The sequence below is a fragment of the Monodon monoceros genome, unplaced genomic scaffold (genome assembly GCF_005190385.1).
Source record: "Monodon monoceros isolate NGI ecotype Baffin Bay Population unplaced genomic scaffold, NGI_Narwhal_1 Super_Scaffold_3, whole genome shotgun sequence".
In the NCBI taxonomy this organism is placed as follows: Eukaryota; Metazoa; Chordata; class Mammalia; order Artiodactyla; family Monodontidae; genus Monodon; species Monodon monoceros.
In genome coordinates, this window is record NW_021703780.1 from 21549728 (window position 1) to 21572853 (window position 23126).

The following is a 23126-nucleotide window of genomic DNA, read 5'->3' on the forward strand; positions in this document are numbered from 1 at the left end:
AATTTCCATTTGATTGTTTTTATAGATTCCAGTGCTGGTCAATTGTTTATCTTTTCATCTATTTTCGTCAGCTTTCTCCCTGGTTTCTTGGGTATATTATCATAGATATTTTGACGTTCATTTTGCCTGATAACTTTATTTTTATTTATCTATTTTTAATAAAGATCTGAGAGTTTCTTTTTTTTAAATTTATTTATTTTTGGCTGCATTTGGTCCTCACTGCTGCGTGCGGGCTTTCTCTAGTTGCAGTGAGTGGGGGCTTCTCATCGTGGTGGCTTCTCTTGTTGCAGAGCATGGGTTCTAGGCTCGTGGGCTTCAGTAGTTTTGGCATGTGGGCTCAGTAGTTGTGGCACACAGGCTTAGTTGCTCCGTGGTATGTGGGATCTCCCTGGACCAGGGATCGAACCTGTGTCGCCTGCATTGGAAGGCAGATTCTTAACCACTGCACCACCAGGGAGGCCCTTACCTGATAACTTTAATATCTGTATCATTTGTATGACTATTTCTAATGGCATTTTATGGTTATTAATCAAATGGCCCTGTCCCTTGGCATGCCTAATAATTTTTATTTAATGATGGACATTAAATAAAGAAGTTATAGACTTTAGAATATATTGTATTTTGCCAGAAAAGATTTACTCTTTTCTCTGATAGATTTGGAGGGGAGGAAATTGAACACTCTAACCTAAGTAGGGAATGAAATGAGATGACGCTAGGCTTCAATTTTGATAAGACTCAGTTTACCTCTGGTACCCCCTGTTCCTTGAATATAGCCCTCCATGGTGTTAAATAGAGAGATTGGCATACTCAGCTGGGTCCCACCAGGCCCTGGTAGAGCTTGTCTCCTGAGCACGGATGGTATGGGAAATTCTGCCATGTTTCTTATTGATTTTTAGCTTAGACTTTTTTTGCCCCTTACCCTATTAAACTTCAGAATTCAAAAAACATCTCAAGGAGAGAAACTGACTTTGTGTTTAAGTTCCCTTAATTTCCAATTTTGCCACTCTAGCCCTGTGCAACTGACAAATGCTTGGCTAATTTCTATGTCCAGAACTGCAGGCTTCTACCAGGGCCAAAGCTGGATTATCAGCCTTTTGCCAATCTCCAGAATTGGCAAGTAGCCCCAAGGAGAAAATGGTGGGGATTGTCAGCTCACCTCTCAGAGGTGCTAGCCTCTGATGTCTTTGGTCCAACTGGCTTCTGCTGCTGTCTGATATCTTTTAGTGAATACTCATGGTATTTTGTGGGTTTGTTTTTTTTTGTTTTTTTTTTTTTGCAGTACGTGGGCCTCTCACTGTTGTGGCCTCTCCCATTGCGGAGCACAGGCTCCGGACGCGCAGGCTCAGCGGCCATGGCCCACGGGCCCAGCCACTCCGCGGCACGCGGGATCCTCCCGGACCGGGGCACGAACCCGCGTCCCCTGCATTGGCAGGCGGACTCCCAACCACTGCGCCACCAGGGAAGCCCACTCATGGTATTTTATCTGGACTTTTCCAGTTCTTCTCAGCCAGAATATCAGTCATACACAAGCTGCTCAATCCCATGAGGAGGTTTACGAGTTTTCTCAAATTTTGCTTTATGGTTGTAAAATGTTAGATGCATAGAAATATCTTCTAGTATATTAAAATAATTATAAAATATCCTTCTTTATCTCTAGTAATGTATCTTGTCTTAAAATCTACATTGGCTGATCTAGTTTCCTTTATTTTACTTTTAATCTACTTTAATTTTGTTTTTGCTTTTATTTCAATCAAGGTTAACTTAAACTTTGGAAGAATTGGTTCTTTTATATTTCATGTTTTTCTGCCACATTTGACTTAAAATGATCATCATTCTATTTTTTCCCCTTCTATCCTATCTTTCTTTATAATTTCATTTGATTTTTTTCATTAATTGTTTTTTTAAATATCATTCCCTTTACACTTTTATTATCCCTCAGTAGTTACCTTAGAGAGTAAAACATGTATCCTCAACTTATTATGCTCTAATATAAATTAATATTAAAAAATTCCCATTAATGAAAGCACCTTGGGACACTTCAATTCACTTATACCCTCTCATCTTATGTGCTATTTATTGTTATGCATTTTAATTTATATATTTTATACCCTATAGGTTATTATTGTTTTTGTTTTGTGAATTCAGTAATTACTGGATTTACTCTAATATTTTTCCTCTCCATCTCTCTTCATTTGTTTCTATACCTCTATGTTTCATCTGTGATTATTTTACTTCTGCCTGAAGAATTCTCATTTAATAATTCTTTCACTGGAGGTCTGTTGCTGATGAATTCCCAGTTTGTCTGAAAAATGTTTTTATATTACCTTAATTCTTTTTTTTAAATAAATTTATTTATTTATGGCTGTGTTGGGTCTTTGTTTCTGTGAGAGGGCTTTCTCTAGTTGCGGCGAGCGGGGGCCACTCTTCATCATGGTGCGCGGGCCTCTCACTATCGTGACCTCTCTTGTTGCGGAGCACAGGCTCCAGACGCGCAAGCTCAGTAGTTGTGGCTCACGGGCCTAGTTGCTCCACGGCATGTGGGAGCATCCCAGCCCAGGGCTTGAACCTGTGTACCCTGCATTGGCAGGCGGATTCTTAACCGCTGTGCCACTAGGGGAGCCCCTACCTTAATTCTTGAAGGAAGTGTTTGCTGGACAAAGACTTCTAGGTTAACAATGATTTTTTTTTTTTTGTAACATGTTAGGAATTGGCTTCTAGCTTTCATAGTTTCTGTTGAGAAGACAGTTGTCAGTATTACTATTGCTCCTTTGAAAGTAATGTGTCTTTTGTATACAGCTGTTTTTAAGAGTTCTCTCTTTTTTCACAGTTTTGCAATAACAAATCTAGGTGTGGCTTTCTTTTTATTTATCCTATTATATATTCAGTAACTATAGTACCTTTAATGACTATGCTCTCTTTTCAGATTCAGAAGTCTTTGGCGTGCTGTGGTGGTGGGAAAGGATTTAACCTATTTTTACTGAAAGAGGTGCTTTCATTCCATAATTAGAGATATAAACAAAATCCCCAGTGTCAAGAGTCCTGAGTGCCAGGACAATTACTCTGAAAATCATTACACATCCACAGTATGGAGCAGTTCGCTAATCTGAGAGTAGCAAGGTGAGAGCTTTATATGCTCCATACCTCATGCCACCAAAATCCCAAACAATAGGTATTTGATATGGGGAATGAAAACAACCTTGAGATTATTTTAATGCCGGACAGTTTCCTGGAAAGCTATTAGCTCTAAAACTGTTTATTCTTCAGCTGCAATAACCCATGGTAAAAGCATTTTGGAAGGGTGAATAGCTGCTGAAGTTGACTTTCAATTTAATTGATTTTATATTTTGGTGTAATAATGATTTAGTAGAACCTAAATAAGATTCAGATACCTGAACTATACTTCAGTCCCACATGGGGGGAAATTCAAGGGTGCATGACCCATCCATCAGTCAAAAATAATTAAAAGCAATTAAAAAATTTTTGGAGCCTCCTTTTAAGAATGTCAAGGGGATGACAGTGCCTGCTTAATGCACCACACAGCATCTTTAGAATCCTCTGTGCTTTTCTACTCATGCTGTCCACCAAAGAGATGGTCACTACATTCCCACGTCTTCTCTGTCTCACTCAATTTCATTTCCCAAACAATATTCTCACAGAACCACACCTGTGTCTCCTCTTCTTCCTTGACGCCTTCGTTATGCTCAAAAAATATAATCACTTGCTCTATTCCTCAGTTCTAGCAAAGACCAAATTCCCCTAAAAGGACAGTTGAGTAATTTATCCTCTAAGGGGACTCTTTTTAATAGGCAAGGGAAGTATATGGTTAGGAATATTAGGAATAAGTTTTATCCCCAACCATTAAAAAGTTTAAGCATTATAAATTAATATGTTTGTGACATAATGCACATATGCCCTAAATATTGAGGATGAATTAGCTTAAGAGACTAAGAATATTCCCAAATTGTCTATTAGTATATCTTCTCTGATGCTACAAAATTACCTGACTAACATGGTATTTGGGCCCATTAGAATGATGCAACTCAGGTCAAGTTCTATGTTACCCAAGCCATTGCTGGCTGAGATATTTCCCATCTTAGTGACCAGGTACTGGTAAATAACACTAGTGAGGCATTGACTACATCGAGACGGCTCTGGAGGCAGACATTCTAGGTATGAACCTTCCCTCTACTTCTTACTAATCATGTGACTTTATATACATTCATTTCCCTGGTCTTTTGTTTCCTTACCCACACTATGTGGACAATATTGTCTCACACTGGGGCATAACAGACACATAAAAAATACTCAATAAGTGGTAGCTATTTATAATTTCCTTTATCTATTTGTATATACATTCTTAATTTACCTGTTTTTCAGAGTGCATATGGCTCAGGTGGCATTGTGTATTCTACATCAAATAATCCGTTTATGTCTTTATATAATTCCAAGTAATCAGAATACCTGCAGGCATTTTTAAGGAGGGTCTCAGAACTCAATAAATCAAATGGATACATGTCTTCATTACTCTGGCCTTCACCTAGTATAGATCTGATGGGCAAGATTCTTTACAGAACTGTGACAAAGTAGATTATTCTTGGTTTCTTTTTGCCTCTCTACCCCAGGCTACTGCTTTACAAAGCTTCAAATAATTCTGTTCATATTGGATCTATGTTCTCCAGAGACTGCTAGCCCCATAAAGTACAATGTGAAGAGTGTCCCCTGCAGTTGTGCAAATGACAGAACTGCTTCCATCAGTCACACTTATTATATCTAAAAAAAGACATAACATAGTAAAAAGAGGAAAAGTTCTTTGTCACAGAGATCTGGGTTAAAGTCCTAGCTAATATCCAAGCCAGTGATGAGATCTTAGGCTGAAAATTAAGTATCTGAAACTCAGTTTCCTTAGTTACAAGATAAATATTACTAACTGATGGCTTTTCTTCATGAGTAATAATATATAAGCATGGTATAATAACAATTTTAATGGATCAGTTAACCCTTATACATGCTTGCTATGTTCCAGGCACTATTCTATGTGCTTGACTATATTAACTTGTTTAATCCTCTTGTGAGGATAACTTTATGAGGTAAGCATTTTCTTATTACCCCCATTTTATAGGTGAGAAACAGGTGTTGAGAAAGTAAGTAATTGGCTTGAGGAAAATGGTCATGAAACCCAAGAGTCTGACTCTAGAATCTGTTCTCCTGATCACTGGACTATACTTCTTCATACACATGTGAGAGTTGCATACATTTGCATATATCATTTGGCATATAAATATTATTTAAGTTATATGTCTGACCCACATAGATGCTTCTTCGGAACTTTTGGCCTGCTGACCACCAGTTCCAAAATACTTGAAATCTTAAAACTTTGAGAACTTGGATACAAGGAAGAAAGAGATTTTTAAAACCCTACCTGGGAGCAATATCCAAGACATTTATTAATATTCCACCCATACAAAAGCTTCCTGTTGCATTAGCAAGTATCAGGAAAATCATAGTGCCATGGAAGCTGGAACTCAGGTAAAGCAGGCACAGGCTGAAGAGGGCGGGCAGGAGAAGTCCTGGGGAGTGATTCAGACAACAGTCAGGTGTATCCCAAAGATGGGCGTGAAATGCCCCAAAGTGCTTGAATGTCCTGGATTCTTACCTAGCAAGGTGAAGAGTTTCCGGATGGTGAGTAGGCTGAGAATATTCCTGGACAGGAAGACGTCTGCCATATGACCTGCTAGGATAGCAAAAATCCAGGCAAACAAATGGGGGAGGGAAGACAGCAGCCCATTCTGAGGAAGGAATGTTATTGTGAGTGAGTATGAGAAACAGGATAAGCCCTACACTGAAATTCAGTATCTAAAATTTGTATTGTCATATAGGAAACCATCAACGTACAATCCCAGAGTTACTTCTGGGGACACACTACCCAAGAGAAAGAGAAAAACCGTTTGGACGTCAGAAACAGTCATCACAGTCTGCCTAGTTTTCTGTTGGGACCTGAAAGTCCTAGATGGTAGAGAGGAAAACTATGTTGGGAATGGGAAATGCTGTCTGTGGGGAAAGTGATAGAAATGATAATGATAACAATTGAAAACATGTATATAGTGCTTATTGTGGACCCAGCTGCTGTTAATCCTTGCAGCAAATCCATGATCTCATGGAAGATAAAATTGAATCTTAGAGAGCTTAAGTGACCTCACTGTTACACTGGTCACTAAGCTGGGTTACTGGAAGTTCATTATAGAATGTCTCAAAATGGCAAGCCCAGACTCCATTTCTAAAGGAGTCTTTCCTGGTTATTATGGCATCAAACAACAGAAGGTTCCAGGCATCAGTAATTCTCCAAGTCAGACAACCAGTGAAAGTGTCAGTCCTTTCAGAGCAAGCTGTGAGTCATGGGTTCACAACCCAGGACTCTTTGCCTTTCCCCAGGGGAGAGGATTGGTATGAGCTGGAAAGGGTGGTAGAGCCTGGCCAACTGACTTTCAGGAAAGGATCGGACCCTGCAGGGAACAATGGTGTTGAGCCTTAAGGAATACATAAGGGTGATTATACAGGGAATGGGAGATAGGGAATCTGTGGGAATGTGGGTGAGTGTGTATTGTTCTGGGAGTGCTAGACACCATGTCTACACCTTTTATTCTGGGCAATGTTGACCTAATAATTGGAAACAGTGACGTCTCCAGGTAAAGAACATCAGCTAAGTAGTATAAGGGTGGGCAAGAGCTAGGACTAGAGTCATGGGAGAAAAGGAAATGGGTGCAAAGTCCTTCATAAAGTGAAGAACAGAAGGTGTACTTACCTCTTTTACATTAATATGAAACTTGGAGTTGATAAACATTGGAGTATACAGACTCAGGAAGCTATTTGCCCAGAAAAAAGCAAAATTACAGAGGGAAATGACCCAGAGTGGAGGAGACTTAAGCACAGCCTTGATGGGCAGAGATGGTGCACTTGAACTGACCTGAAAAGGAACCCATTAATCATTAGCACATTAGGACAAGATGGAACACATTTTATTTGGCACAGAATCTGGGAGATACCAAAGTGGAGCATGCGTGTTCTACCTGCTGGGCGAGGGCAGACGTGATGTATTCCTTCTCACTTTTGCTTATACATGGGTGGTCCTTTGGGTCCTCATAAAACAGAACGAACCAGAGAAGACTTAAGGCACAACCACAAGCACCTATTGGAACAGGACAAGTTAGAATTGGAATTGCTTCTGTCTATAGTGAGTTTCTTTTCCAAACTGGCATTTTTCATTATTGGTCTGAGAACCTAGACTCCTCTTTTCTTTTTTGGAACTTTGCAACAAAGCTCACATTTTGATAGTTTTCTCTGTATCCATAGCTGCCTCTCTCAACAGAATGAATTTTACAGAAATGGTGGTAAACCCTCTGGCCTCTCCTGATCTCCTAGCCTCTTTTTTCTCCACGCAGGACAGCTGGGCCTCCCGGCTCTTAGGCCATCATCTCTACAGATTCCTAATGTGTTCTACTGTGAGAGTACGGCATAGCTGAGCCCACACAGGGCTTGACAATCACCCAGTTTTGTTTTGTTTTTAAGTTAAATCTTACTTTAAAATCAATCTTATTTTAAAGATGTTGGGGGTAGGAGTATATTAATTAATTAATTTTTGTTGTGTTGGGTCTTCGTTTCTGTGTGAGGGCTTTCTCTAGTTGTGGCAAGCGGGGGCCACTCTTCATTGCGGTGCACGGGCCTCTCACTATCGCGGTCTCTCTTGTTGTGGAGCACAGGCTCCAGACGCGCAGGCTCAGTAGTTGTGGCTCACGGGCCTAGCTGCTCCATGGCATGTGGGATCCTCCCAGACCAGGGCTCGAACCCACGTCCTCTGCATTAGCAGGCAGATTCTCAACCACTGCACCACCAGGGAAGCCCCAATCACCCAGTTTTGAGAGCTAGGCCTTAGCTATGCTCCTAAGATGCAGACCAGGCCTTAGGGATTGTCCAAGTCCCATAAGAGTTTGCCAAATTATTTGTTGTTTTTCTGTTTTTTATACTAATGATTTGATCATAAGGAATCCTCTGTTAGGACAGGGAGTATGTAGTACTCAGTAGTTAGGCTTCCAGAATTGCATTCATTCATCTGACAAGTATTGGTTAAATGTCCGTTATGTACCATGAACCATCTAGGCCCTGGGAATACAACAGTGAATAAAACAGACAAAGCCCTGCCTTCACAGACTTTAGTTTCTAATGGATGAGACAAAGATAATGAAAAGTAATTAAATAAAAGGTAGTAAATGTCAGTGAAAAGAGCTATGGAGGAGAGTTATGGGGGGAGGAAGGAAGGAGTACCATGTTCAGGGAAGGCTAGGATGTGGATGGGGCACAGACACTCCAGGCAGAGGGAGAAATAAGTACCAAAGCCCAGAGTTATGAGGCCAGTGTCACTGGGCAGGGAGCAAGGTGAGGGTGGAAATGGATGAGGATGAGAGGTAATGAGACCAGACCATGTGGAAACCTGGAGCCACTGTGAGATCTCAGATGCTTACAACACACTTTAAGACAACATTAAAAGAATACTTTGACGACATACCATTTCCACCTCATTCTGTGACCTGAGAGCCCAAACCCAAGGCAAAATGTAAATGAAGAAAAGTGAGCACCTAATAAATACACATGCAATACATATATTTCTCTATAGTATTGTACTCAACCCTCAGAAAATACATTTGATACTATTAGCTCTTTTTCAAAATAAGAAGACTGATGCTCAGAACGATCTGCTTGCTTACCCAGGGACACATGATTAGTAAGTGGTAACTGACACTTAAGCATGGATTATATTGTCTAGGGATGGAAAATAGCCCTAGAGGAGGAGGCTGGAGAAAAGCTTGGAAGAAAGACAACAGTTAATGGCAAGTAGAAGAGGAGAAGTCTGCAAAGGAGACTGAGAGGGAATGGCCAGAAGGATAAAGTCTGCTGTAGGAAGAACAGGGTCAGAGAGACTGAGATGAGAAGGAAATGTCCAGTCACTGAGGTTCAGTGCATGGAGTCAGAGGCAAAGGCACAAGGGAAAGAATGGTATTGTTGAATATGATTGAGAGTTCAGGTCAAATGTGGACTGAAAAACTTCCACTTGATTTATGGGCATGGAGCTTGGCCAGCATTTCGGAGGCATATAAGGAGTTTAGAAGTTATCACTCCCATCCTTAAAACAAGGAAAATGTTGAACAAACTAAAAATCAGTAACTCTTCTTTGATCCATCAGAGAATTGAGGTCACAGGGCAAACCACTGCCCTCCTGTCTCTAGAGAGACAGACAGGTAGATACAGAGAATGACAACTTCCCAGAACAGAAGCCCAGAAAACTCCATTGGAACCAGTCAGTTCTAGGGTAGGAAAACCTAGCAATTGATGGCTTGCTTTAGGTTCAGTGTAGACAAGTTTGAGAGATGAAAAGTCTGGGGATGGGGGCCCAGTCTTAAGAAGACCCCTCACACTTTTGTGAGTTTTATCTCCAGAACACCTACCAGGTTCTCACAGTGAATAGAAGAGAAAAATCCCTCCATCCTTACAGGAGAGGAAGGGAAAAGTAGCTATTTTGAATTATGTCTAGAGCATTCTGTTCTTAACAAAAACTGCTCAAAGGGAAACTGTTTTGCCAGAGCCTAACCAACTTAAGGGAAGGGAAATATCCAATTCCAGCCCCTTCCTCCTGTCTCACTTAAGGAGGGGAAAAAAAAAACTGAGAAGGACTTGTGAAGGTCAAGTTCGGGGCAGAGGCTCACTAAAATACTGATACCTAATCACAGCACTATAGAACACTGTCTCCCAACATACACACCTTACCACCACATCAAAAGTGTCCTGCACGTTATTGGGAATCCACCTAGAAGAACTGCACATCACAAACCTTATTTAAGAAGTCTCTAGAGAAACTCAAAGACAAGGAAAGACAAAAACAAAGACACCAGAGGAAGCTGTAGCCTCTGAAACTTATAACTATAGCACACAGTAAGCACAGCCTAACCCCTAGCCAGAAAAACATAAAACCTCACACTAAAGGGCTATTTTTCTCAGTTCCTTTTACCTAGTATATCTTGTTAGCTTTCAACAAGAAAAACATGAGGCACACTAACAGACAAAAAATGTAGTTTGAAGAGACAGAGCAAGCATCAGATCCAGACTGAGACATAGCAGAGGTGTTGGAATGATCAGATCAAGAATTTAAAACAACTATGATTAAAATGCTTATGGAAAAAGCAGACAACATACAAAAACATGAGTAATGTAAGTAGAGAGATGGAAACGCTAATAAGGAATCAAAAGAAAATGCTAGAAATCAAAAACACTGTAACAGAAATGAAGAATGCCTTTAACGAGCTCATTAAGAGACTAGACACGGTCGAGGAAAAATCACTGAGCTTCAAGAAATGTCCATAGAAACTTCCAAACCTGAATTGCAAATAGGGTAAAAGAATAAAAAAGAACAGAATATCCAAGAATTGTGGGACAATTACAATAGTGTAGTATACGTGTAACGGGAATATCGGAAAGAGAGGTAAGAGAAAGGAACAGAAGAAATATTTGAAGGAATAATTACTGAGAACTTCCCAAAAGTAATGATAGACACAAAACCACAGATAGAGGAAGCTCAGAGAGCACAAAAAGGATGAATATCAATCAATCAATCAGTTTACACGTAGGCATATCATATTCAAACTGCAGAAAATAAAAGAGAGAAAATTTTGAAAGAAGCCAGAGGAAAGAAAATGACCCGGGTAGTCGGGTTTAAATTTAGAATTCTTAGATTCCACTGGTCACAAATCCCTGGTCACTGATCTGGGACTTGACCTCTTCTGTTCCAACCCGGATCAAGTCCCACACCACTAGGGGTTTTGAATGGCTCTGTAGAGAAATTCTTGGCTTCCCCATCATGCTCCATCTATATTCTCTGCAAATAGTTTTACCTGTCACCTCCCGGCCCAGCCTCAATTCAGTAAATGTGGGGAAGAGTCCTGCCAGTTCTGAAAAAGCCTTCGTTGTATGTGAGCAAAAAATTCTGGGAGTGATCATTAGAAGGAAAGTCATGGGCTCTGATGAGCCTATAATTTTGATGCCATAGACTTCTACCCTATGAAGAAGGCTTGGCTGGAGGGGGGCCAGAATGGGCTCACTACAATGTAGAATCCAAGGCAAGGCCCCCCCTGTCTGGGCTTCAGAGCAGCTCTAGCTCTTATGGAAGCCATAAGTGATCTTGGCAAGGGCTCTCTTGATAGTAGAATGGGTCAGACACTTATAGTCAGATACAAGTTGAGGAGACAGTGGGTGGCTAGGAAATGGGGGCAGTGGGTGTAGACAGGTTGTTCAATAATTTTGACTCTTAAAAGGGAGGTAACTTGAAAGAGACGGCAGGGAAAGGGAGCCATTTTAGAGATTTGAGGAGAGTAGTTTTGAGAAGTTTGAAATAGTATTTATGGAGAGAAACATGGCAGGACAGTCAGGCCCTTTTAAGTGCAAATGTGAGTGTATGGTTCAATTTGTTCTGTGTGGTAATTTTCCCCAGCAATCGTCAGCTGCTTAAAAGCAGGTATTATTTTGTTCTTTAAAATAGTATTGATTAGATTTATTTAACTTTATTGAGAAGAGCATTCACATGGAACCACAAAACATTCTGGTTTTAGTTTGCCTCTGCCACTAACTTGGGCAGGTTATTTCACATCTATGGGCACCGTATGACTCATTGTAAGACTTGTGGCGGTAACACCTAAATCCCTATACTGCTGCCATCTAAGTGATGGCACTCTTCCCCTATTCTAAGTGATAAGAAAAAGCAGATGGGGCAATTCATGGTAAAGCTGTTATCATAGTATAATGCATAGTCCCTTTCTTTGCGCTTCATAGAGCCACCCATGAGAACTGCAAATGACAAATGTTGCTGTATACATGTATATGATGTTGAAATATGAATACACCATGAATACTGGGGCTCACCCAACTTTTGATCAGCAATGTTGGGCAGCGTTAATTACTAAAAAGTTTTTCTTACATGGAGCTGAAACTTCACCTCCCTATAATTACCTGCGTATTAATTTTAGTTTTGTAATGCAGAGCAGGTATGCATTTCTCTTACATGAGAGTCCTGCAAGGCATGCCTGCTCAAGTTTTCATTTCACCAGGTTAGACAGTTCCAAGTCTTCCGGCCCTTTCCTGACATAGGGTTTGTGTAATATCACTATACTGACCATTACTTACTACTGATGACTAATGCAGTGATGAAAACAATGAAATTGTGAGGATGGAAGACATGCCTCTGTCATTTGCTCACTGTGGGTATCGGGGGCTCCCTGTTTGTCCCTCTAGATCCACTCTCCACCCTTCTTTACCCTGCTTTGGCCACAGATGGCTGACTTGAATGAATATCAACCGGCCCCTATGTTCTCTGCGTTCCAGATAGATTTAGGCAGCAGAAATCTTGAGCAAAAGATGAGAGGGAGAGGGTTGAATGAGATTAGGGTGTCTCTTTCTCTAGTTATCACCTTCTCTAGCATTGCCTCAGTCTATATGGTCTTTTATGAAAAGTCATGGGTCCTCTCAAGGCAGCCATCTCTACAGGACTCTCTCCTAGTAGATTCCCATCGACTACACCCTTGCTTGCCCTTTTGGACCTGGGGATGGTATCAGCTTCCATTTTGCTAACACCTGATTACTGCTCTATCCATTTGATTCTGCCACATCTTTATTTACCATTTTAAAGAATCACTTTGTAATAGATCCTTCTGAATTAAGTCTCTGTAATTTTCCTTACGTATCAAACGAGCACAATAGCACCCATCCACAGTCCCTTATCCACAAATCTGAAACCAAGATTTGAAAGCCAAAAGTGATTTTCTAACTTATTTAGAAAACTCAATCCTTTATAGTTTTTCATTTATTCCAATTTATGAGAATTTCATGTTTCACCTCAGAAATTAATGTGTTTGATTATGAGATGATGCTCTAAATTTTGCTTGGGATGTTAAGTATAAATAGTATACTCATATTATCTTTGATCTATTCTGATCATCCCTTTTCCCAAGAGTTTCATGTAAGGGATATATATCTGTAGCATCGATGTTGTAGAATTGTGAAATTATATACAGTAATGCACGTATAGTTCTGAGCGTGATGTCTTGCTTATAATAAGAAATTCATGAATGTTGACTGCTCTTTTTCCTTCAATGGGATTTATGATTTTTAATATTGCTAACTTCATATAAACTACTGTATTCCATTTTTAGTTTTAAGTTCTAAAAGTTCTGAATAATGACTGGGATTTTTATAGAAAGAGACTCACCAAAAATATAAAAGACCATAGGCCATCCCAGGGAGTCACAGATGAATCCTGTTATAAGTAGGACAACACAGGGTCCTAGCAGAAGTCCTAATCAGAAGGCACAAAGAACACCCCCAATGAATGCAGGCATCTGGAAGTAAAAATAATGTAGTCTCATGGTAGCAGTGAACAATTTATAGTGAAATACATGTATAACGTATAACACCGAACAGAAGAAAATAATAAAATATTTGCTTTTCTCTCTTTTCTCTGTTGTTTGAGATAAGGAAGCCCCTTCTCCATCCCAGACAATTTCCATATCTTTAAAGTGAGGATGGTTTCCAAAGCCCTTGACAGTTCAAAACATACATGTTTCTTACGGCTCTAGGGCAGCACATGCTACAATGAGATGACAATGAGATTAAACATTCTAGGCCCCTAGTCATTACCTGATAAACTCAGAGAGGTAAGTCGGACTTGTTCCAAGGGAGGAGCCCACTTGATCCATACTACTTGCTGAGTTGTTAATGCTATCCCCTGAAAGAAGAATGATTAGAACATTTGATCTCTGACACTTTCTGTGAATTTAAGCTCTTGGTTCAGTTTTTGTATTATCTTAATACCTGGAATAGTCCCTGGATTACTCGGCATATGATGACCAAAGCTTCTCCAAATTCAGCTGCCAGTGGGATGAGCAGAGTAAACAGAGAGCTGAGGAGCAATGCAGAACCAACCATTTTCTTTAAGGAGTATATTCCAGATAAATATCCAGCAGGAATCTGGCTGATGAGTATACCGTAGAAGATGGAACTTAACATGATCCCCTGGATTTCAGTGCTCCAGTTATACACAGGGTTCTGAAAGGAGAAAGGAGACACATCTAGCCACTCTACAGGTGATTTTCTATGATGTTCAGGAATATGGGAAAACTGGTCTTCCAGCTTACCCCATGTAAAATAGCTGTCCTCTGCCTAATATCCTCTATTATGGGACTTCTTTATTCCTAATAACATCATTATCTGTGTGTAGTTACATTTTATCATTGGTACCCTCAACTATAACGAAAAGTCTTTGCAGTCAAGGGCATCATTTGTACCACCCATACCTGTCACAGCATAGACGTTTAATACTTGCTTTTAAAAAAATTTTTAGATATAATTGGCAGATTATATTAGTTTCAGGTGTACAACATAATGATTCGATATTTATATATACTGAGAAATGATCACAAGTCTAGCTAACATCCATCACCATATATATAGTTGTGATGAAAACTTTTAAGATCTACTCTCTTAGCAACTTTCAACTATACAATACAGTATCATTAACTATAGTCACCATGCTATATGCTACACCCCCATAACAATTTTTTTAAAGATTTATTTTGATGTGGACCATTTTTTTAAAGTTTTTATTGAATTTGTTACAACACTGCTTCTGTTTTGGTTTTTTGGCCGCCAGCCACATGGGATCTTAGCTCCCCAACCAGGGATTGAAACCACACCCTCTCATTGGAAGGCAAAGTCTTAACCACTGGACCACCAGGGAGGTCCCCCCATAACTTATTTTATAGCTGGAAGTTTGCACTTTTTAACTCTCTTTACCCATTTTGCCCAACACCACCCTCCCCCAACCCCCTGCTACTGGCAACCACCAGCCTATTCTCTGTAACCAGCTCAGATTCATTTGTTTGTTTAGATTCCACATATAGACAAGATCGTATAGTATTTGTCTTTCTTTGTCTGATTTATTTCACTTAGCATAATACACTCAAGGTCCATTCATGTTGTCGCAAATGGCAAGATTTCTTACTTTTTATGACTGAATAATATTCCATTGTATATATACAGTGCTTTTGCATTATCCATTCATCCTTGATGGATCCTTAGGCTGTTGTAAATAATGCTGCAACGAACATGGGGGTGTAGATATTTTTTCAAGTTAGTGTTTTTATTTTCTTAGGATAAATACCCAGAACTAGAATTGCTGGATATGACAATTAAATTTTTAAGTTTTTGAAGAAACTTCATACTGTTTTCCAGCGACTGCACTAATTTACGTTATACCATCAGTGCACTAGGGCTCCCTTCTCTCCACATCTTAGTCAACACTTGATATTTCTTGTCTTTTTGATAATATCCACGTTGACAGGTATGAGGTGATACCTTGTGGGTTTGATTTGCATTTCCCTGATGATGTTGGGCACCCTCTCATATGCCTCTTGACAATTTGTATGTCTTTTCTGGAAAAATGTCTATTCAGATCCTCTGCCCATTTTTTTTTTTTGGTACGCGGGCCTCTCCCTGTTGTGGCCTCTCCCATTGCGGAGCACAGGCTCCGGACGAGCAGACTCAGTGGCCACGGCTCACGGGCCTAGCCGCTCTGCAGCATGGGGGATCTTCCCGGACCGGGGCACGAACCCATGTCCCCTGCATCGGCAGGCGGACTCTCAACCACTGTGCCACCAGGGAAGCCTCTCTGCCCATTTTTTGATTTTTTTTTTTTGCAATAGAGTTGTATGAGTTCTTCATATATTTTGGATACCAATCTCTTATCAGATATGATTTGCAAATATTTTCTCTTATTCAGTAGGTTGCCTTTTCATTTTGTTGACGGTATCCTTTGCCATGCAGAAGCTTTTTAGTTTGATGTAGTCTCACTTGTTTATTTTTGCTTTTGTTGCCATTGATTTTGATGTAAAATCCAAAAAATCATAGCCAAGACTAATGTCAGTGAGCTTTTCACCTATGTTTTCTTCTAGTTTTGTTTTTAGGTCTTAATGTTCCAATGTTGGATTCATTTTAAGTTAATTTTTGTGTGCATTATAAGATAGTGGCTCAGTTTTCCCAACACTATATATTGAAGAGATTGTCTTTTCATCATTTTATATTCTTGCCTCCTTTGTCATAGATTAATTGCCCAAATACGTATGGGTTTATTTCTGGGCTATCTACACTGCTTTGCTGATTGACGTGTCTGAGTTTATGCAAATACCATAATTTTTGATTACTATAGCTTTGGAATGTAGTTTGAAATCAGGGAGCTTGATGCCTCTAACCATGTTTTTCTTTCTCATTATTGCTTTGGTTATTCTGGGCCTTTTGTAGTTCCATACAAATTGTAGTACTGTTTGTTCTATTTCTGTGAAAAAGGCAATTGGAATTTTGATGATTACATCTACTGTAGACATTTTAACAATATGAATTCTTTCAATCCATGAGCACAAAATATCTTTCCATTTACTCGTGTCTTCTTCAGTTTCTTTCATCAGCGTCATACAGTTTTCAGTGCATAGGTATTTAACCTTCTTGGTTAAATTTATTCCTGTATATTTTAGTCTTTTTGATGCAATTAGAATTGTTTTCTTAATTTTGTTTCTGCTAGTTTGTTAATAGTGTATAGAAATGCAACAGATTTTTGTATATTGATTTTGTATCTTACAACTTTACTGAATTCATTTTTATTTCTAACAGTTTCCTTAGTGGAGTCTTCAGGATTTTCTATATATAATATCATGTCATCTGCAAGTAGTGACAATTTTACTTCTTCCTTTTCAATTTGGATGCCTTTTTTTTCCCTTGCCTAATTGCTCTGGTGAGGACTTCCAATACTATGTTGAATAAAAGTGGCGGGAGTGGGGATCACTGTTTTATTCCTGATATTAGAGGAAAAGCTTTCAGATTTTCACCATTGAGTATGATGTAATCTGTGGTCTTGTTATACATGGCCTTTATTATGTTGAGGTACATTCCCTCTATACTCACTTGTTTAGAATTTTGGATATTAATTTTGTCAAACCCTGATGGCCACCAGAGCCAGATGATCAAGGCGGCAGCTGTTAAAAAGAAAATAAATCGGGTGCCAGAACAAGAGGCCAGATGAATGTAAAAGCTCCCTTTGGGGAGATACTGGCTCTCCAGAGCACAGCAAAGAGAGAACACAAGGATGGCATCTGCTGGTCTCCATCCCCAAAGAGAACTCCAGCAGGCCCTAGATGTGTGTTAAATTAGATGCCCGCCCCTCAGGCCAACAGTTTATGGTAAGCAAATAAGCCTCTTTCATAGAACATCTTGGTGCTTTTCAAATGGTTGCTTCTGTTCTGTGCTCTGGGGTAGGTGAGTTCATGTGCAAGCCCTTTAAGAACCATTTCTCAGTTCGCTATACCCTGTGGGACTTGTGTATATGAGCCCTGTTGGCTTTCAGAGCTAGATATTTGGGTGGCGTATCTCTCAGGCATGGGTCTTAAAAGTTGGCATGCCCATTGTGGGGTTCAAATTCTTCACTCCTCAGGGTTGCCTTGCTGGGTCGCCTTGCCAGGGGTGGGGTTTACAGTGAGATTGTGTCTCAGCATTTCCTCTTGGTTGTGGGCTTCTTCTTGTTCGCCTGATGTGTAGGAGTTACTCAGCTTTCAATTTTTTTTCCAGAGGAAGTTGTTCCATATGTAGCTGTATATTTGGTGTGTCTGTATGAAGAGGTGAGTCCAGACCTTTCTACCTCTTTATCTTCAACATCTCTAATACCTGTTTCTTGAATGTTTATAAAAAACATGTAAACTCTTCTGTCGAGTGCCATGTAATACATTTACTGCAATCATTAATTTCTTCCTGCCCCTTCTCACCCTCTAATTTCTCTATTCAGTTAACCTCATTCATAAAACAACATTTTTCCCCCCCACACATGATCCCAGAGAGAAAAGCAGCAATTGAGAGAATATCAAATCATGAAGAGAAGTTCTCAGGCTGAACTATGGAAATAATTGAATGGGATAGTGAAGGAAAAAGACCATTTCTCTTCTTTCGCTTGGCTCTGATGTGGCATGTTTTGTTGTCTGTCTTGGGAGTGGTTTCCTCTGTCAATTCTTAGGCTAGGTGGTCTTGCATAAATTTGTTGCATTATTAAAGTTGATATAAGAAATTCTGAACATTGAACTTATGCCCTGGGCTATGAGGAGGCTGTGCTATTTTTGGACCCACTGAACAGGGAGAAGCCTTAATTTTAGTAAGTGAGGACAAGATAAAGCCTCTTTGGTAATGTGTATGATAGTCTGCTTCTCTAAACTTTCTCTGCACTTGCATAATTAGTTTTTATATTAAGAAATGAAGAGTTTTGTTAAATAATGAATGTTCTTAATGAAATTTTTGGCTGACTATGAAATAATGAAATAGGTAGGAGTCCCTGTGTTTCTTCTCTCATCACTGTTATCTTTCACCCTTCATCCCTTTTGTTTTCCTCCCTTTCTCAAATCTCTGTCATCCTGTAGCTGTGGCCTCTGTATAGTGATGTCTCTATCTGATGGAAAGGACTTTCATGAGAGGTCTGGTAGGAGTACAACTCTGAGAATATTGAATAGTGAGAGGCATCCATAGAGTAGCCAAGGGAGCATGGAAGCTCCAGATCTTTTCCATTGGTGGGAAGCTACTCAGAGAATGGAACAAGATGCTCTGCCATTTTTTTCTAAATCACAGGAATTTCTCCAAGGAAATCAATATTCACCCTTACCCATATCAGGTGGTCCAGCACACATTTGTCCAACTCTCCCTGTGCAGATTATTCAGAATATTGGGTTGTTTTTCTAATGGCATAAAGCCATCACTCTTCACAGCAGGATGTAAGAAAAAGAAAAAAATCCCACCATAGTTGAATTAAAACTGCTGAACTCATAAACTCCCCACACCAGAAGGATAAAACTTAAGTTGCATTAACTAGTTGTCATTAAACAAAGTGCTACATATATAAAGGTTATATTATCCTATATAAATTTTAGGAATAAATATATATACATCTGTATGAGTCATATAAATGAGCAAGTAGATAATATCTACTTGTAAAATGGACTAAGGGTATCAATAGATAATTTATGAGAGAAAAATGGAAATGATCAATAAGTATAGGTCACAGAAATATAAAAATGTGCACATTCATTAATAATAAAAAATTTACAGTTATGGCAGAATTTCTATAGGATTGGTAAATTTTAAATAGAATAATTATACATACTCCTCGGCTGTTGTGGCAGAGGGAAGACTGATAGAGAATACTCCTCATTTATGTGTCACACTTTTTCTCATCTTCCTTCCTTTTCCTTTCTATACTCTGTGTCCCTTACTGCGGTCTCTGTGGTTCCTATTCGCTGTTTTCCTTGTTATTTTGTCTTCTTTCCTAAAATGTTCTGTCTCATTTTATCATAATCCTTTTCTGAGTTCTGTTAATTTCCTTTTTTCTTCCCCATTCATCTGCTGTCTGAGCATAGACTGCTACCACCTGGCTATCTCTGCTTTGAGCTCCTGGATGTGCTGCACTGTAGTGTTCCTTCCATAGCTAGAGTTGCTTTCCCAGTTTTTAGGTTCATTTGTAATTTCAGGTTACAATTTAGATCTGCTTTGGGAAAATGATATCCTGGTGAGTTTTCATACTTGAGAATAATTATGTGCTCTGTTTCTTCATCTAGTACCTTTGTAGAGCAGCAAACTGAAATCCTTTCCTGTGACTCATATTTGAAGAAGATCAACTGTCCTGGATTATAGCAGCAGGTTCCATGGTGGGTGGGGGTGGGGGTGAATGTGCCAAAGAAATGTTCCAAGCTCCACAGCTTGAGCTGCCTCTTCTTTTTCTACAGTGAAGGAAATAAAATACAGCCTTTGTGAGTAGCCATCTCTCTTGCCTCTTCTTTTGCTACAGTGAAGGAAATGAAGTACAGCCTTTGTGAGTAGTCATCTCTCTAGAGAATGGGGTTCTCGATATTTAAACCAAGGCAATGGAATACTACAAATATTTAAGAATTAAAGAAAAAAAATTTGAATAGGTTTTGACAAATTTTTTGAGGTACAATTGACACAATAAACTGTATATTTAATCTTTGTCATAAAGTGTACAACTTGCTAAATTTTTAAACATGTACACTCATGAAACCATCATCAGAATCAAGATGATGAAAATATTATTCACCTCCAAAAGTTTTCTTACTCCTTGTAATTCCTCCCTTCTGCTCCTCCACTGCCAATGATCTGCTTTATCATCATTTCCTAGAAGTTTTATATATAAATGGAGTCATACAGTATGTACTATTTCTTTTTATCTAGCTTAGTTGACTCAGCATAATAAGAGTGGCATCCATGTTGGCCTGTGTATCAATAGTTCGTCCCTTTTTTTGTGTGTGTGTGGTATGCATACCTCTCACTGTTGTGGCCTCTCCCATTGCGGAGCACAGGCTCTGGACGTGCAGGCTCAGTGGCCATGGCTCACGGGCCCAGCCGCTCCATGGCATGTGGGATCCTCCCGGACCGGGGCACAAACCCGTGTCCCCTGCATCGGCAGGCGGACTCTCAACCACTGTGCCACCAGGGAAGCCCCCCATCCCTTTTTAGTACTAAGCAGTACTCCATTTTATGGACGGGCCACAGTTTGCGTATTCATTCACCTATTGATGAACATGTTGGTTGTTTCCAATTTTTTGCTATTACAAATAAAGCTACAATGAGAATCTATATATACATCTCTATATGGACACATGCTTTCATTTCTCTTTAGTAGCAGTGGAATGGCTGGATCATACGGTAGCTGTATGCTTAACTAAACTGGTTGTACCATTGTGAATTATCACCAGCAGTGTAGAAGACTTCTGGTTCCTCCACATTCTTACAACACTTATGTCCAATCTTTATAATTTTGGCCATTTGAATTGATGTGTAGTCATATCGGGCCTTTCACTGTTGTGGCCTCTCCCGTTGAGGAGCACAGGCTCCGGATGCACAGGCTCAGCGGCCATGACTCACGGGCCTAGCTGCTCCACGGCTTGTGGGATCTTCCTGGCCCAGGGCATGAACCCGTGTCCCCTGCATCGGCAGGCGGAATCTCAATCACTGCGCCCCCAGGGAAGCCCCATGTATCATCTTTGATGAAGTGTCTATTCACATCTTTTCCCCATTTTTGTGCTGCGTTGTTGGTTTCATTTATTATTGATTTTTGATAAACTTCCTTTACTAGATATGATTTTCAAAAATTTACCACTGTCTCTGGTTTGCCTTTTCAGTCTTTTAACAGTGTTTTTTGAATTTTGGTGAAGTCCAATTTTTTTGTTTGTTCTTTTGTGAATCATGAAAAAAATCAGTAGTTCATATGTGTGTGAGTCTATTTCTGGACACTCTGTTCTATTTCAATGATTACTTTTCTGTCTTTATGCTAATAACACACTGTCTTGATTACTGTAGCTTTATAACAAAGTCTTAAAATCAGGTAGGTAGCGTTATTCCTGTAACTATTGATTTTTTGCCAAACTTAAAAGATAATTCAGTGGAGAAAGAAGTCTTTTCAACAAATGATGCTAGAACAGTTGTATACACATATGTAAAAAAGGATCTTTAACACAACATATACAAAAATTGAAAAAATGAATATTTAAATGTAAAACCTGAAATTATAAAACTTCTAGAAGAAAACATAACAGATATTTTTACTTTGGGCTATGCAAAGATTTATTAGATATAAAGCCAGAAGAAGTTTTGGTAAAACCAACAGAAGTTCTTTATGCAGAAGGAAAATTATATAGTTCAGAAACTTGTATCTACATTTAAAAAAGAAGAGCATGAAGAAAGAATAATTGAAGGTGTAAATTTTTTTATTTTGAATTGATGCAAAAGATACCTACTTGTTTAAAGCAATAATGTAATTCTGTATTGGGTATTTATAGCATATGGATAAGGGAAATGAATAGCAGCAGTGTCACAAAAGATGGGAGAGAAGAATTAAGAATACTCTGTTATAAAGTGCCTGCACTACACATGAAGCAGTAAAGTGATATTTGATGGTGGATTTCTATTATTTAAAAATGTATATTGTAAACCCTAGGGAAACTATTAAAACAGTTTTTTTAAGTATAAATGATACATCAAGAGAAGAAATAAAATTGAATCATATAGGGCTTCCCTGGTGGTGCAGTGGTTGAGAGTCCTCCCACTGATGCAGGGGACATGGGTTCGTGCCCTGGTCCGGGAAGATCCCACATGCCGCAGAGCGGCTAGACCCGTGAGCCATGGCCGCTGAGCCTGCATGTCCAGAGCCTATGCTCCACAACAGGAGAGGCCACAAAAGGGAGAGGCCTGCGAAAAAAAAAAAAAAAAAAAAAAAAAAAAAAATTGAATCATATAAAATGCTCAATTATACCAAGATAAGGCAAAAAAAGGAGTGGAAAAGAGAAACGTAACAGAGAACAGATGTAACAAATAGAAAACAGTTACCAATTTTATATTTGTCTTTTCTTTTAGTTCTAGCAGTTTTAGCCTTCTGTATTTTGCTGCTTTGTTAGAGACATACATGTATAGGATTGTTGTTAGAGACATACATGATTGGGATTATTATGTCTCCTTGGAGAATTGACCCCTTTATCATCAGACAGTGCCCTCTTTATCTCTGATAATCTTCCTTGATATAAATTCTGCTCTGTCTGAAATTAATATAGCTCCCTCAGTTTTTCTTTGCTTGAAAATGTCTTTATTCTCTTTGACTTTTGAGGTAATTTCATTGGATATAGAATTCTAGTTTGGCAGGTGTCTTTTTTTTTTCTTTCAATACTTTAAAGAGTTCATTTCTCTCTTCATGTTTGAGTGGTGTCTGATAAGAAGTCTTCTGTAATTCTTATCCTGTTCCTCTGTAGGTGATTCTTGCCTCTAGCTTCATTCAAGAAGTTCTCTTTGTCTTAGTTTTCTGCAATTTAAATATGTATGTCTGGGTGGTTGTTCTTGTTGTTGATGATTATTTTTCTTTTTAATATTTATCCCGTTTGGTGTTCTCTGAGCTTCTTGGATTAGTGGCTTGGTGTCTGCCATTAATTTCAAAAAGTTCTCAGCCATTA

The 23126-nt window shown here is 39.2% G+C and overlaps 1 protein-coding gene across 7 annotated transcripts in view; it reads right to left on the minus strand.

Moving 5' to 3' along the window:
• Nucleotides 1–23126, minus strand: part of SLC17A1 (solute carrier family 17 member 1) — a 218727-nt gene that overhangs the window by 172289 nt on the left and 23312 nt on the right. For all 7 annotated transcript variants that reach the window (XR_003796578.1, XM_029241968.1, XM_029241969.1 and 4 more), the window contains exons 4-10: nucleotides 13903–14136; nucleotides 13729–13816; nucleotides 13301–13387; nucleotides 7065–7183; nucleotides 6800–6961; nucleotides 5654–5786; nucleotides 5420–5567 (exon numbers count right to left, since the gene is read on the minus strand). Coding sequence is in view for 6 of the 7 variants with exons in the window: in XM_029241968.1 (XP_029097801.1) it covers nucleotides 5420–5567; nucleotides 5654–5786; nucleotides 6800–6961; nucleotides 7065–7183; nucleotides 13301–13387; nucleotides 13729–13816; nucleotides 13903–14136 (971 nt within the window). In the remaining variant the exon portion in view is untranslated. The remainder of the gene's footprint in view (nucleotides 1–5419; nucleotides 5568–5653; nucleotides 5787–6799; nucleotides 6962–7064; nucleotides 7184–13300; nucleotides 13388–13728; nucleotides 13817–13902; nucleotides 14137–23126) is intronic.